The sequence below is a fragment of the Neofelis nebulosa genome, chromosome 6 (genome assembly GCF_028018385.1).
Source record: "Neofelis nebulosa isolate mNeoNeb1 chromosome 6, mNeoNeb1.pri, whole genome shotgun sequence".
Lineage (NCBI taxonomy): Eukaryota > Metazoa > Chordata > Mammalia > Carnivora > Felidae > Neofelis > Neofelis nebulosa.
Window position 1 is genome coordinate 33,876,974 of NC_080787.1, and position 14,849 is coordinate 33,891,822.

The 14,849-nt window shown below is 48.0% G+C and overlaps 2 protein-coding genes across 4 annotated transcripts; one reads left to right on the top strand and one right to left on the bottom strand.

Annotated features, from left to right (window-relative positions):
* Positions 1-963: 963 nt before the first annotated feature.
* ATP6V1G2 (ATPase H+ transporting V1 subunit G2) lies at positions 964-4,140 on the bottom strand. Of its 3 annotated transcripts, none has more exons than XM_058733301.1 (3): positions 3,958-4,140; positions 2,650-2,750; positions 964-2,130 (listed from the first exon to the last, which is right to left on the bottom strand). In XM_058733301.1, exons 2-3 carry the CDS (start codon positions 2,707-2,709, stop codon positions 1,957-1,959), a joined length of 234 nt encoding a protein of 77 aa, XP_058589284.1. In that variant the 5' UTR covers positions 2,710-2,750; positions 3,958-4,140; the 3' UTR covers positions 964-1,956. The 3 variants fall into 3 exon arrangements, with proteins under 3 accessions (XP_058589284.1, XP_058589282.1, XP_058589285.1); XM_058733299.1 differs by lacking the exon at positions 3,958-4,140 and adding an exon at positions 3,045-3,546; XM_058733302.1 differs by lacking the exon at positions 3,958-4,140 and adding an exon at positions 3,214-3,541.
* A 157-nt stretch (positions 4,141-4,297) lies between these two features.
* On the top strand, positions 4,298-13,466 carry NFKBIL1 (NFKB inhibitor like 1). The gene is made up of 4 exons (XM_058733283.1): positions 4,298-4,478; positions 4,873-5,149; positions 12,254-12,475; positions 12,656-13,466. Exons 1-4 carry the CDS (start codon positions 4,422-4,424, stop codon positions 13,237-13,239), a joined length of 1,140 nt encoding a protein of 379 aa, XP_058589266.1. The 5' UTR covers positions 4,298-4,421; the 3' UTR covers positions 13,240-13,466.
* Positions 13,467-14,849: the final 1,383 nt, after the last annotated feature.

The following is a 14,849-nucleotide window of genomic DNA, read 5'->3' on the forward strand; positions in this document are numbered from 1 at the left end:
CCAAGGGCGCTGAGGCTATGGGACAGGAAATTCGAGTCTGGAAGGTGTTCGAAATCCACTGAGTGGATTCTGCCTCAGGTTTTAAAGAAGTGGTGGGGCTTGAGGGTTACGCAACATTATATAAATATTGTTAATTCGACCAGAATGTCTTTAGCCCCGCCTCCAGCAGCCCCATTGTTGAGCTTGAATTTTTTCCTTAATGAAGCATTTGATAACCCAGTCTTTGATATGCTACCAAAGTCAGATGTGATGTCAACAAAAATGACAGCAAACATTCGGCTCTTTACCTGCTACCAGTTAGCCACTTAACAGTAAGGAATAGGTACCATTACTGCCATTCTACAACAAGCAAAGCAACAGATCCAAAATAAAGCTAGCTGTTTAAACATCGTTTAGTCTCTATTGTATCCTGCCTCCCTGCTTGAAGAGTCCGGTTAATAATTACCCTATGGATTACTGGTTCAAGTCTTTGGTGAAGTAGGCATTGTTCTGCGGCCAAGAGAAGGAACAGTGATCCAAGGATGATGTTTCCGACTTTAAGTATCAATTGATTCAACAGTATTTATCAGCTGCCTACCCTGTGCCAACCGCTAACCTAGGATCCGGGGACTCGGTGAACAGCCCTGTCATCAGAGTTCACATTCCAGGGAAGACAACATATAAACAAATGTCAAGTAGTAATAAGTGCCATGAAGAAAAATAAAGCAAAATAAGGAGCAAAGAGTGCTTAATACACCCCAGCTTTTCTCTATAGTTGCCATTGTAGTTCTCGGGTTCCCAACGAGGAACCACATATGTTCCTCATTTAAGAGAAACAATAACATACTAGTTGCTTTTATTTTTTCCAACAAGCTTCAAAGGACAGCGCTTTGGGGTATTTGGGGAATATGTAAATAAGGAACAAGAGAGTGAATGAAAGTGAGAAATGATGAAGCAAAAAGGAAGCTGCTTCCACACACCAACTGATTTGCCCATAGGTTTTACTTTTATTATTATTATTGACACTTTTTTATTGTTACAAAGGAAAGGATGTTAAGGATGTAGAAAGGGAGGCCATGCATACAAAGGAACACAGCATCACTTTACATCTCAGGAAGCAGTGAACATCTGATGGGTCTTTGGGGAAATCAGAAAAGGAAAGGGAAAAATCCAATAAAAAGAAAGACCAATTTAGAGACAAAAAGAGAGACTACGAAATGCAACATCTTCCTGGAACCACAGTGGAGAGGCTGAACGAGGTCTTCATTTCCTTTTCAGGGACCATAAAGTCTCTGGGAAAAGAGAGGTGGGAAGAGCCAATTCTTCAGAAAAATTACTAGGTTCACAGAATGAGTGAGTGAATTAGACAGCCATTGACAAATGTGAGGAAACAGTTGTGTTTTGGTTTTGACGGTGGGCAACGGGTGGTAATAATATCATAGGGCAGACATTTATGGAATCACAGCAACTACATGCCAAAAACCATGCTAGGCTCTTTACAGAGTGATTCCCAATCATTGCAGCAGTCCCATAAGGTATGTATTATTGTTATTATCACCATCAGCATCATGCCAATCTTGCAAAGGAGGACACTGGACTACAGATTAAGTAGCTGTCCTGGGTGCACAGCCAGAAAGTGGCAGGGTTGGGAAAGGAACCCAAGGCTTCCAGGCTCTGAAGTCAAAGTGTTTTTTTTCCACATCCCTACTTATCCATGCTACAAATTTCACAGAGGGTTTCAGTGAGAGTGACTTGGGAGTTTACAAGGTCCCAGTGAAGGTTAAAGAACAGTAAGGAGACTCAGATCTGAACAGGGTACTTTTCACAGAGTTATTGGATCTTGCCCCTAGAATTTCTAGGGAATGGAAAGGAGAGAAAATGGGAAAGAAGCAGTGAAGATGGCAGGTGGTAATTTTGTTTGGGGGGTTTCTTTGAGGAAAGGAACTGGAAGGGAACAGTCAGGTCCTATGGTGAATTCTAGACAGCAATCCGGTAGTTGGGGTGGACCTGGGGCCTGACGTCACAGACCATGCCAAGAAGTTGGGCCAGGACGCGTTCACGGTTTCTCTGCTGGGAGCTCTGCATGCCCTGTACCTGGCGTCTCGTAGCCTGCTCCACCTCAGCTGAGAGGTTCCCCTGGGAGCCCATGGCCTGGGGGATCGGGAGAGGGGCAGAAGACAGAAAGGCAAAAGCAGAAACACAGAAAGAAGGGTACAGGTATGTGGAGGAAAAAGTCCTGGAGCAAGGCTAGGAAGAAAAGCCCTTGCCAAAACCACCCCCATCCCATGGAAATATCCAGACACCAAAGAAAGCAACACAATTCCCTTTCCTTTGAGATTTGACATGCAACTTCATCCTAAAACAACTGGAAAACCCCCACTACCTCACCATACGTGACCATAAAACTTTGCCTTCCACCCCAAATGACATCATACTCCACACAGATGGTGGCAAGTTCCCCCCACCCCCCGCCCCACAAGCCATCCAAGTCTAAAAACTCTCAGATTCTCATACATCTCACATATCTTGAACAATAACGTGGTCCCTGCCAAGGGTCCCTTTCAGCCCTTTACCATCTTGTTTTCTTCTAGGGTCACCCCATACACACCTCATCAGATGCACCCACCAACTTGCACCCCAGGATCCCATTTCAACTCTCCCACAACGCACCGCCTGCTGCTTGCTCTGGAATTCCTGCTCTCGCTCTCGACGGTAATGCTCCACCTCCATCTGGGCCTCCTCCTTTGCCTGCTTCAGACGCCGGGCCTTCCCTGGAAGCAGAAGAAGGGATAGGGGGTGGGAGTAGACCCCCCCACAAAATGTGATAGTAGGGGTCATTCCTTTCCAGAAAGTTTTGCTGCCATCTCTCAGCCGACCAGGTGCTAGATTCTAACACCCACCCCCCTAATCACCCTCCTAATCAGCCTCCTAATCAGCCAGCCCAGCCCCAGCTTTCTCCCCCGCCCCACCCCGGCCTTGGATTTTCCCAGGGACTCAAATGTTTGCTGTCCCCCTGCACCCCAATTTTCTTTCCAGACTCCTAAGGGAGAGAAAAGGGAACTCACTCTTTCTGGCATCTGCCACCTTCTCAGCTGCCCGCTTCTCAGCTTGCAGGAGCTGCTGGATACCCTGAGACTGACTGGCCATTTCTGTCGTTATGGCTGATGCTGTTTCGGATGCTACCAAGGTACCAGAAGGCTCCCCCAACCCCCAACACACATACACACCACCTACTCCTCTTCCACCAGCTTCTCGCTGCAATTCTCCACTGTCCCTGGGTCTTAGTGCTCCCCTTTTCCGCTAAGCCTGCTGCACCAGGTGTCTCCCCCAAACTGATCCTCCAACTGATGGCTGGTCTCTTCTCCCACCTCTCCCACAGGCAGTACCCAGAAGGACCACCTGGGAGCAGCAGAGACCAGGCCCAGAGCTGCTCGCTATCATCACCGCAGGTGTAGGGTTTTCTGGGTCGATGTTTAGCAACCGGGACAGGGGCAGAGAGGAATGAAAAGGAGGCATAGAGGGCTTGAAAATGGGGTGAGAGGGAAAGGAAGTCAACATGTGTCGTTAATTGGGAAAAGAGTATGCTGGGTTTCTGAATTCTTCCTACTTCTCTGCGTCTCTTTTTTTTTTCTACCTCCCCTATCTCTTTTTCTGTATCTTTCCCAAGTCTAAATTTTCATTTGCCTTGTCCTACTCTTTTTAATTTTGTTTTAATGTTTATTTATTTTTGAGACAGAGACAGAGCATGAGTGGAGGAGGGGTAGAGAGAGCCATAGACCCAGAATCCGAAGCAGGCTCCAGGCTCTGAGCTGTTGGCACAGAGCCCGACGTGGGGCTCAAACTCACCATCTGTGGGATCATGACCTGAGCCGAAGTCGGACGCTCAAGCAACCAAGCCACCCAGGCGGCCCACTTTTTTTTTTTTGTCAATGTCTTTCACACATGTCTTTTTTGATTTGTCCCAGTTCTTGGCCTCACCGTGGTTTTAGTTTTGGTTTTCCATTTTCACCATGATTTTTAATCCTCTTCATCTCCCCTGTTTTTTCTCTCTTATCTATCTCTGAACCATCTCATCTCTCTTCCCTGTTGGGGGAGGGGAAGCTAAATCTCTAAATCACCGTTTTTACCCTCCCTTGCTCGGCTCCTTTTTCGCGTCTACCGTCCAGTCTTACGGTTTCAGACGGACCCTTTACCTTAAGTTCCCCTAGTTTCCCCCCGAGGCCAGACTAAGGGAACACCCCCCCCCCTTCCCCTCGGAGAGAGACGACATCCGGTAACGTGCCTTCCAAGTGCGTTTCCGCCCTTTACCTGCGTCTCGGCGTTCGCCATTTCCGCCAGCCTACAGTGTCTCCGCCCTTCCCGCCTCCCTTCTTCCGAGCGTCTTAAACACAGGCCTCGGGCCTACAGCTCTGGGGTACTTAGGGGGGCGGGGGGCAGGTCTGATGAGTAACCCCTCCCCCCAGGTCCCAGAGGGAGAAGCCTCCACATCTGTCTGCCGGGTAGATTATATTCAATTTCTAGATCATTATTTGAAATTATCTGTGACTTTTAAATTCAGATTTCTGTTGATTAAAATGTCCCCCATCATTATTTATTTGTCTTTTTCAAAGCCCCGTATTAAAACTTACCTGGGCTAGTGAGCCTCAAAAGCAATTATTTGTCCTTTTCTCAAATTTTACATTAAAAATGTCTGTGACCCAAGCCCACTTCAAAATTGTTTTCAAACCTATCATCTGGTTAAGGGATGAGCGTTAGGATAGGCCTCATCTATTCCTGAAGATGTAAAAAGAAGGGGAACCGAAGGGAGGAACAAGATGGAATGTCAGGGATGGTGGGGGAGGGACCAGGCAAGGCTGGGGCCCTGACTGCTGCCTTTTTCTCCTTCTTCCTCAGCCCAAGACTTCCATGGCCTCCACTTCCCGCCGCCAACGCCGAGAGCGTCGCTTCCGTCGTTACTTGTCTGCAGGACGGCTGGTCCGGGCCCAAGCCCTCCTCCAGAGACACCCGGGCCTTGATGTAGATGCTGGGCAACCCCCACCACTGCACCGGGCCTGTGCCCGGCACGATGCCCCTGCCCTGTGCCTGCTTCTTCGGCTTGGGGCTGACCCTGCCCACCAGGACCGCCACGGGGACACGGCGCTGCACGCTGCTGCCCGCCAGGGCCCTGCTGGTGAGTTTGCCTGGTGGGGAACAAGGTCATGAGCGGCTAACTAAACGGGAAGGAGATGAAGGCCAACAAATGAAAAATAAGCTAGCGATGCAGAGGAAAGTAGCTGTCCACGTTGGCATGTGGCAGTCATTTGTGCCTTTAGGTTGCTGAGCTACCATTCATTCTCTGAAGATCCCAGCATTCTCGAAACAACAACTTCAATTTTCACATCTTTCTACATTAGTAGCTACTGTGTGTCTTGACTGGTTGTCAAGACACAGTACAAAAAGTAGGATAGAGGGTACAAAAAGTAGGATAGAGGGTAGGTTCTGTAGTTAGATTGCCTAGGTTCAAATCCCAGCTCCACATTTAACAGCTGAGTATTCTTGGGCAACTTCCTAAACTTCCCTGAGGCTTAGTTTGCCCGCGTGCAAAGAGTTAAATAACTCTTGCTATATTCCAGTACTTCTCACAAAACCACTCATCTAGTCCTCCCAACAACCCTATGAAACTATAAGAATTAATATTATCCCCTATTTCTCAGATGAGAAAACAGCACAGAGAAGTAAAATAACTTGCCAAAGTCCCCCAGCGACAAAGTGGTAGAGCAGGGATTATAACCCAGGCAGCCTAGCTAGACCGTCTGTACTCTGTAACGACTGTGTTATCCTGTGTGATACATTACAGAATTATACAATGATAGTGCCCATGTTCAAAGCACCCATGCTGTCACGTATGTTTTGAGAATGAACTGACACCATATGCAATTAGAGCACCCGGCCTGTGATTAACATGCAGTAGATGCTGGACGTCGTTTCCGTTATCAGCAGATCCATACTCCCTTAGCCTCAGTTCTGCAACTCAAAACACTAAGAGCCAAACATTTTTCATCAGTCAGCCACCAGAATCGTTTGGAGAGAAAACCTAACCTGAACTAAAGGGAGACTATCTATCATTCATTTTTATCCTACTGATGGCGTTTCACTGCAGAAACATTTCACGTGTTTGGTTACCGGAGCTACCCAGGCCCTCCTCGGCTACCTAAGATACGATGTATGTACTTTCAGGTCAGCCCTACCAAGTCCCAAAAACATCTGAGTTCTGAGAAACCTTTGACACTGAGGGTTTCAGGTGGGGACCTATTGACAGCGGAGGCAGCTCAGTAGAGATAATAGCCCTTAGGAAAATAAAACCCTCTAGAGATTTTCCTTCTAGTGAGAACGTTGGAGGAAAATCTGGGTTGGAATGAACAACCTTAACTCAGTTTGATTGCTGTTACCATCCTCCAGCTCCCCAACAGAAACCTCTCACCCCAAAAACTTCTCCCCATATGGTAAATTTAAAAAAAAACCCTTTAATTCCCCTTAACATAATGAGATAGGCTGGCATATTCAGATTTTTTGTTAAAAACAAAAAGAGCAGGTGTGCAAAATGCAGGCATCTAATTTGACAGCTCACGTTATACATGGCAAGAGAGCAGAGGACCGTGTGGCAGATCCCAGACCTCCTCCAAGTTCAGCCTCTACCCCTTACCGGCTGTGTAACAGGAACATGCAACTTAACTTCCGTGACCCTAATTTGCCTTTTTTATCATTATTATTGTTATTATTATTATTATTTATATTTTAACTTGCTTCTCTAAAATGAAAGCTGTGACAAGTAAATGAGGCAAGTACTTGGCAGATTTGGCGCTCACTAGATGAGAAGTATTGTTATTTTTATTCTCATATTTTCCAATTAAGGCTTTTTGAGTAATAAAACTACCTCATAGCGTGGCAGGATTTTCCTTCGTCGTATTGACATCTAAGAAGCATATGAGATTGACACTATTATCTCATTACAGATGAGGAAAGCAGGGCCCAGAAAGTTCAGGAACTTATCGAAGTCTCATAACTGACAGGTTGTTGTCTTTCCTAAGGGGGACCTGCTCTCAGGTCATTCCCAAGCCCTGGTGTCCTCTCTGGCCTTACTTCCTCCTGTTCCCCTGACGGTCCAGCCACCAGGTGGCCTTCTGGCTCTTTGGTAAAATGGCCTGTCTCATTCAGCTTTGAGCTGCTCTAGAGACCATTCTGTCTTAAAATGCAAATATTTCCTTTGACCAGATGAAATGACCCAGGATCCCCTGAGGAGGGGAGGTTTTCTCCCATTGCCACATTAGGCGAGAGATGAGGCAGTTCATGCTGGATTGTCTGGCTGCGCGGTCACAACCAATGAGAAGCCAGTGAATGGCTTTTGGTAACTTCTTTTTGGGACCCATCACCTCATGGGGAAGTGGTCTTAGCTGCCTAAGACCCCCATATAAACACACCTTAGTCAGACAATAACCATTCTCTGCGTACAACAAGAATTAGTGGACACTAAGAAACGGCCTTTGCGAAAACAATCAAGTCCAAAGCCAGCCTGGTTTCTTTGTGTGTGTGTGTTTTTTTATGTAACATTTACTGTACTTCTGTTCTGTGCCAGCATAGTACCTGACATCGCCCACCCATTACTCACTTTGACCTACACAGTAGGTGTAAGCGGTGGCCCGTTTTGCAGATAGCTGAGCCATCTGGTTTATGTTCCATTTGCCTTTCAGCCTTACCTACCATGGCACAACCGCAAACCTGCAACTCCAGCTACCCAGCTCTGTCTTCAGTGACCCCAGGCATGTTTTCACAAGACTGCCTTCCCATCCACCTGATTTCCACTTTGCTAAGTTATCCTCCCTTTCCAGCCCAACATAAGCCCCACCTCCTTTTTGGAGCCCTCTCTAACCACCCTGCCCACTTTTTGTTTTTGTAATTGTTTGTTTATTTTGAGACAAAGAGAGAATAAGTAGGGGAGACAAAGAGAACTAGAGGGGAAGAGAGAACAGCAAGCAGGCTCCACACTGTCAGCACAGAGCCCTATGTGGGGTCAAGCTCACAGATGGTGAGGTCATGACCTCAGCCAAAATCAAGAGTTGGCCACTTAACTAACTGAGCTACCCGGGTGTCCCCACCCTACCCACTTTTACCTTTTTTTCCTCTGTGCCTCTATCAACCATCACTCAGTATAAACTTACAATATTGGTGGGTTTTTTTTAATGTTTTTATTTATCTTTGAGAGAGAGAGAGAGACAGAGCATGAGCTGGGGAGGGTCAGAGAGAGAGGGAGACACAGAATCTGAAGCAGGCTGCCGGCTCTGAGCTGTCAGCACAGAGCCCAATGCAGGGCTCGAACTCACAAACAGTGAAATCATGACCTGAGCCGAAGTTGGATGCTTAACCGACTGAGCCACCTAGGCTCCCCAAATACTGTTTTTTTTAAAAAGTGTGTTGGACCAGTGAGTGTGAACGTGATGTTAAAATAGAAATCATACCTCGTTATGGGGAGGGGAAGAACAGTGCTTCCACCACTAAGACACAGAGCGTGTTTTTACTTCAAATTTTTTTTTCATCTAGATTTTTCTCAATATTAAAGGACAACATATTAAAGAACCCTGGGAAGTTGATTTGTACTGCTAAATTGATGATGAAAGTGGCATTTCAAATCACTGGTGGGTGGTGAGCTATTTGAGAAACAATTTTGGAGTATTTGGTTCATCTAAGGAAAGGACTCCTACCTCACCCCTGACTCAAAAGTATATTACCGGAGGGCCGCCTCAGTGGCTCAGTCAGTTGAGCATCCGACTTCAAGTCATGTCATGATCTCATGGTTGGTGGGTTCAAGCACATCAGGGTTTGCACTGGCAGCACAGAACATGCTTCAGATTCTGCCCCTTCTCTCTCTGCCCCTCCCCGACTTGTGCGTGCACACGCTCACACTCTCTCGTGCTTGCTCTCTCAAAAATAATCAATCAATCAATCAATCAATAACGGGGGCACTGAGTGGCTCAAGCAGTTGAGCATCCACCTCTTGATTTCGGCTCAGGTCATGATCCCAGGGTTGTGGGATTGAAACCCATGTCAGGCTCCACAACCAGCATGAAGCCTGCTTAAAATTCTGTCCTCTCCCTGCCCCTTTCCCCGCATGTCCACACGCTCTCTTTCTCTCTCTAAAATTAAAATAAATAAATTACAGCAGCTTAAATATCTTAACATGACAGGAAGGGTGTGTAGCAAATTCACAGGAGACATTTCCTTTGGCGGTGACGGGCAGATGAGGAATAATATTCAGAAGGCAATATTAGAGAAAGCTTTAACTTTACCTATGATACTTTATTTCTTTGATACAAAATAATGTTGCAAAAATGACAGAACAGTAACATACCTTGTGGGAGGAGTGAGGGCGCTTATTGTACTATACTTTTTTAATTTGTTTAGATTTCTAAAAATAAAAATTAGTAGAAAAAAACACTAGAGAATATTTTTATAATCTTAGAGTGGGGAAAGCCTATCTAAGGATGACGTAAAGCCAAAAGCAATGAAAGAAAATATTGATACATATTTAACTACATAAAACCTTTCTAAGGATGGGAGAAAATATTTACAAATACTTGGCACAAGGTATAAAAGTATACAAAGTATACTACAAAGTATAAAGAGCTCTCATGTCTACATGTATAATTTCCAGGGAAAAGTAGATGAAGAACATGAACAAGTCATTCACAAAAGAGATAAAGAGCCAGGGGCATCTGACGGGCTCACTTGGTAGAGATTGTGACTCCTGATCTCAGGGTCATGAGTTCAAGCCAATGTTGGGTGTAGAGATTACTGAAAAACAAAATATTTTAAAAAAGAAGGACACAAGGAAAGAAAGAAAGAGAAAGGAAGAAAGATTGGGCCAAAACACATTAAAAAAGGAAAAAAAACAATGAACTCTTTTCCTCTATCAGATGAGCAAAATTAAAAGGGTGGGTTTGTGATACTCAACTTTAGTAAAGGACAACATAGGCACTCATATTCTGTATCAGGGCGTATGTTGGCACAAATTTGAGAGCAATTCAGTAAAATCGCACATGTTCTTTGACTCAGAAATTCCACTTCCGAGAATCTACCCCACTCCTTGTCCACAGAGATATATGTAGGAGGCTGAACATTTTTGGAAACAAAGTCTGTTGACTGGGGGTGGGAGATGTTTGTTTCATATGCATAGCGGAACACTACACAGTCATAAAAAAGAATGAGGTAGGCTGTGTATACTCTTGTGGAAAAATACAAATGAGACGTTAAGTGAAAAAAGCAAGTTGCCAAACAATAGAAATAGCATGGTCACATACCTCTGAAAAAAAGACACCCATATATGCATTTATACACACCAAGACAGGACTGGAAGGGACCACAGCAAACTGTTAACAGTGATTAAATTTATTCTTCATTCTTTAAAAAGAGAAAAATTTTTTCACATCAGTTGTATCCTGTTTACATTAAAATATTTACCAAATAAGATTGGAAGACAGCCACCCATAGTCCTACCACACAGAAACCAGAATTTTTACACATTTCCTTCTAGTTATTTTTTTTAACCATAAGATTTGGCCTCTTTTTTTCATATGGTTGTGACTGGATCCCATGTATGGTTTTATAGCCAGTTTTTTCCTCACACAGGCATCATTTTTAGTGGCTATTTAATATGCTGTACTATATTTTACTTGCCCTGTTTTTTAGTTGGAGGCCTTACTCCTTAAAATCTATGAATTTTAAAACCTCCTATGGGAGTCTGAGCACCCACCCACCCTCCCGCTGCTGTGAACCCTAATGGGGAATAAACAGTTGAAAGACAGGACCAGGTATTTGCTGGATGGGACAAGTTGGGAGGGCTTGTGACCAGTCACATCAGTAATAAGTACCCCCTTCCCTCATCCTGATATGGTTTGGGCTGGGCGGTGCTCAGAGTTGCACCAAGAGGTGATGGGTGGGGGGTGATGGGCCTTGGCCAGCCCAGGTTGGCCCATTCTGTTTTCCTGCCTTCCTGGCAGTGGCAGGACAATCCTTCCCTTGTCCCATCCTTTTGTCAGGTGGCCAGTACTTCCCAGCACCACAAAATAAGGATTTAAGGACTGCTGACCCATTTCCTCCTGCCCTAGGGAGAGAAAGTAGGTCCATAGGAAGGGAGGGTACTTCACTCACCTTCCTCTGTCCCTGGAGTGAAGAGGTACTTGGTGGCCATGGTAGGTGGGCTTGACCAGGGGTAGAGGGCTGGGTTGGTAGTGAAGTGAGCAGCATGGCCTTCTGCTGATGCTAGAGTGGATGCAGTGAGGGCTCAGGAAGAGGGGGGTTCGGGAATGTCAGTCCCTCTGCTGTTTACCCCCAGCCTCCTGTCAGCCAGCCCTTGGGTGGGACCCTCTATCTCAGCCCTTTTCCCCTGCCCTAGGTCAGCAGTCATTTGGAACAACTTTGCTCTGTTCCTGGGAACATTTCCCTTTACTTCCCAATCCCCCTTCCAGTATGCCCCATATGAGGTTGGCTGAGAGAAATTCCCCTGAAAACACTTATTTTACTCAGTTCATTGAAAAGCATTGTAAGGGCCTCCTGAATGGCTCAGGTCAGTTAGACATCCTTCTCTCGGTTTGGGCTCGGGGCATGATCTCATGGTTTCATGAGATGGAGTCCCACATCAGGCTCTGCACTAACAGTGTGGCGCCTGCTTGGGATTCTCTCTCTCTCCCTCTCTCTCTACCCCTCCCCCAATCACGCTGTCTCTGTCTTTGTCAAAATGGGTAAATACTTTAAAAAAAAAAAAAGCCATGTACAAAGGCACCTATTATTTATTTGTATATCTATAATGGTACAGAGTAAAACATTCAGGTATTTTACCAGTCTGAATTAGTTTTGGATGAGAAACACAGTAAGGGTTATAAAGTGACAGTATTTTCAAACTAAAAACGAAGTACATAGTTAGAGGTTTTTGACATTGCCCAAGGTGGCTGGACGCAGACTAGAAAATGTCATTTAACATAGCAGAACTCCCAGGACACTGAAACAGTTTGTGGGAACATAGGTCATAATATTGTAAACTACCACACTTATCACGCATGTGGTAAACTATCAGTAAATATTTGTCGGTGACCATGATTTCCTAATGCCCAGGAGACTTCCATGTGGGCAACCCTTTCCGTTGCTCTAAGACCAAGGGAGGGAGTGACCAGCAGGATTCAAGATGGCAGCCTGCCAAGAAGTGGGAGTCCCAGCTAATTTCTGCTCACTGCTCTCCCACCAACAGCCTACACGGACTTCTTCCTGCCACTGCTGAGTCGCTGCCCCTCTGCTATGGGAATAAAGAATAAGGATGGGGAGACCCCTGGGCAAATTCTGGGCTGGGGGCCTCCCTGGGATTCTGCTGAAGAAGAGGAAGAAGACGAGGCCTCTAAGGAGCGGGAATGGAGGCAGAAGCTGCAGGGAGAACTGGAGGATGAGTGGCAGGAGGTCATCGGGAGGTTTGAAGGTAAGGAATCCATTCCCATCCATAGCTGCCCTTCTTCCCCTTGACTGCTTTTCCTGTACCCACCACATGGGTGCTCCCACTGGCTTCCTGTGCCCCCTTTCTCTGAACTTCCCTGCCGCTCTTGCCTGTCACCTTTTCACAGCATCTCCCCGACCACCCCCATCCTGCCCTCCCAAACAGATGATGCTTCCCATGAGGCCCAGGAACCCGAGTCCTTCTCAGCCTGGTCAGATCGCCTGGCCCGGGAACATGCCCAGAAGCAGCAGCAGCACGAGGCAGAGGGAGCCCGCCGACCCCCACGGGCTGAGGGCTCCAGTCACAACTGGCGACAGCAGGAGGAGGAGCAGCGGCTCTTCCGAGAGCGAGCCCGGGCCAAGGAGGAAGAACTGCGTGAGAGCCGAGCCAAGAGGGCACAGGAGGCTCGTGGGGACCGAGGGCCAGAGCCAGCCAGGGCTGGGCCCAGGGCAGAGCACCCAAGAGGAGCAGGGAGGGGCAGCCTTTGGCGCTTTGGCGATGTGCCCTGGCCCTGCCCTGGGGGAGGGGACCCAGAGGCCATGGCTGCAGCCCTGGTGGCCAGGGGCCCCCCCTTGGAGGAGCAGGGGGCTCTGAGGAGGTACTTGAGGGTCCAGCAGGTCCGCTGGCACCCTGACCGCTTCCTGCAGCGATTCCGAAGCCAGATTGAGACCTGGGAGCTGGGCCGCGTGATGGGAGCTGTGACGGCCCTTTCTCAAGCCCTGAATCGCCACGCGGAGGCCCTCAAGTGACCCCAGGGAAAGAGTGAGAAACTGCAGGGAGTGCAGCCTTAGAGGCAGAGCAGTAGTAAGGGGCAGGTCAGGGCGGGGGTGACGAGGAAGAGGCTGATGCTGCCCCGTGCCGCGAAGGATATGGGGTGGGAGTGAAACTTGTAACGAGTGGGGGTGGGGAAGATATGGGCCACCGCCACTGCTCCTTGACTCCTCCATTTCCTAATAAGACCTGGTTCCACATCTCACTCCCAGTGTCTCCTCTGCCTTTTTCCATTGCTGTGGTTTTCATCATACGTGACATCTCCTTTCCCACCCCGCCTGCCAAAACCCGCAGCTCCTACACACCTGCAACACGCACGCACACACTGAGCCGCGCTCTCAGCTGGAGGCAGGAAGGCCCTGCTTGCCCACCCCCATACCTAGGCAGCCCGGAGAAGACCCATGTTGCCCCCCAGTCTCACTCCCCTCCCTGCGCTGGGCTCCTCTACTCTGCAGGCAGTGACTGGAGAAATAGATGTGAACAGAGGCAAAAAAGGGAACAAAACCAGTTTCCCTCCTCTCCCCAGTTCCCCGGGGCAGAACCACATCCTCCTCCCCACTTAACACCCCCTTCCCCCGGCACAGGGCTTTCCCTTTGCTGAGTCACTGAACGTTCTGAGTTGGGGGCAGCTGGAGCTGGGGGCCATGAGGAGATTGTGGGAGGACGGGATAGAAGCAGAACGGACAGAGGAAGAGCCCTGTGGGGGAGTGGAATTTCGGTTGCTAAAATTAGGAGCCGGGGAGGGAGGTGGAAAGAGCCAAATTATGTAACCTGGGTTGTCTGCTCTTGGGCAACCAGGGATCCACACCCAAGGCTATCTCCCCTCTAGCTCCTCAGTCCATCTCTCTACCTCCAGGGCCCCAATCCTCCTCTCTACCCAGCTTCTGCCCCCACCCCAGACCTGGGCTTCATCTCTGGGCGGTCCAGGCTTGGCTTTCCGGATAGGTATCTTTTCCCGAAGTTGAGAAAAAGGTCCTGGGGGTTGGAGGGAGAGGAAGCTGTTGACAGTACCAAACCCCAGTTCCATTCCCCAAGACACAACAGGGAACTCCGTGAAAGGAAGAGACGGTACAGGCATGCGCTGGCGTGTACAGTCTGCACAGGTCTACCGCAGAGAATCTTACGGGTCAGAAATCTATTTTTCAGATCTGGAGGCCCCATGTACTCGGGGGAGTCCCAGGCGTGGAGGTGGAGGGGAAGCCCGTGGAAGCAGGGGCACACAGGGTGGGCGCAAGACCCTGGGAGAAGACAGCTAGGAGACCCAAGGCCTCGCAGGGACCAGGCAACTGTTCATGGGGCAGGAGGAGGAAGGGCTGGTGAGAAAGATCCTGTGAGAGGAAGCTGCTGTGATTCAGAGAAGAGCCGGCGAGCTGTGAGCAACCCAGGCGTCCGGTTCCTCTCACAGGCTGGAGGTTTCGGAAGTGGCATGCAAAGAGCCCATGTTTGTTGTCGGGGGGAGTTGGGGTTAGGATCCCGAAGCTGGGGCTTGACAGGTAAGCAATAGAAACTTCTGGTGTCCAAATTTGCTCTTCCAGGAGATTTTTCTCTGGTTTTCAAGTCATTTCCCCTCTGCCAGAGTTACATAAAA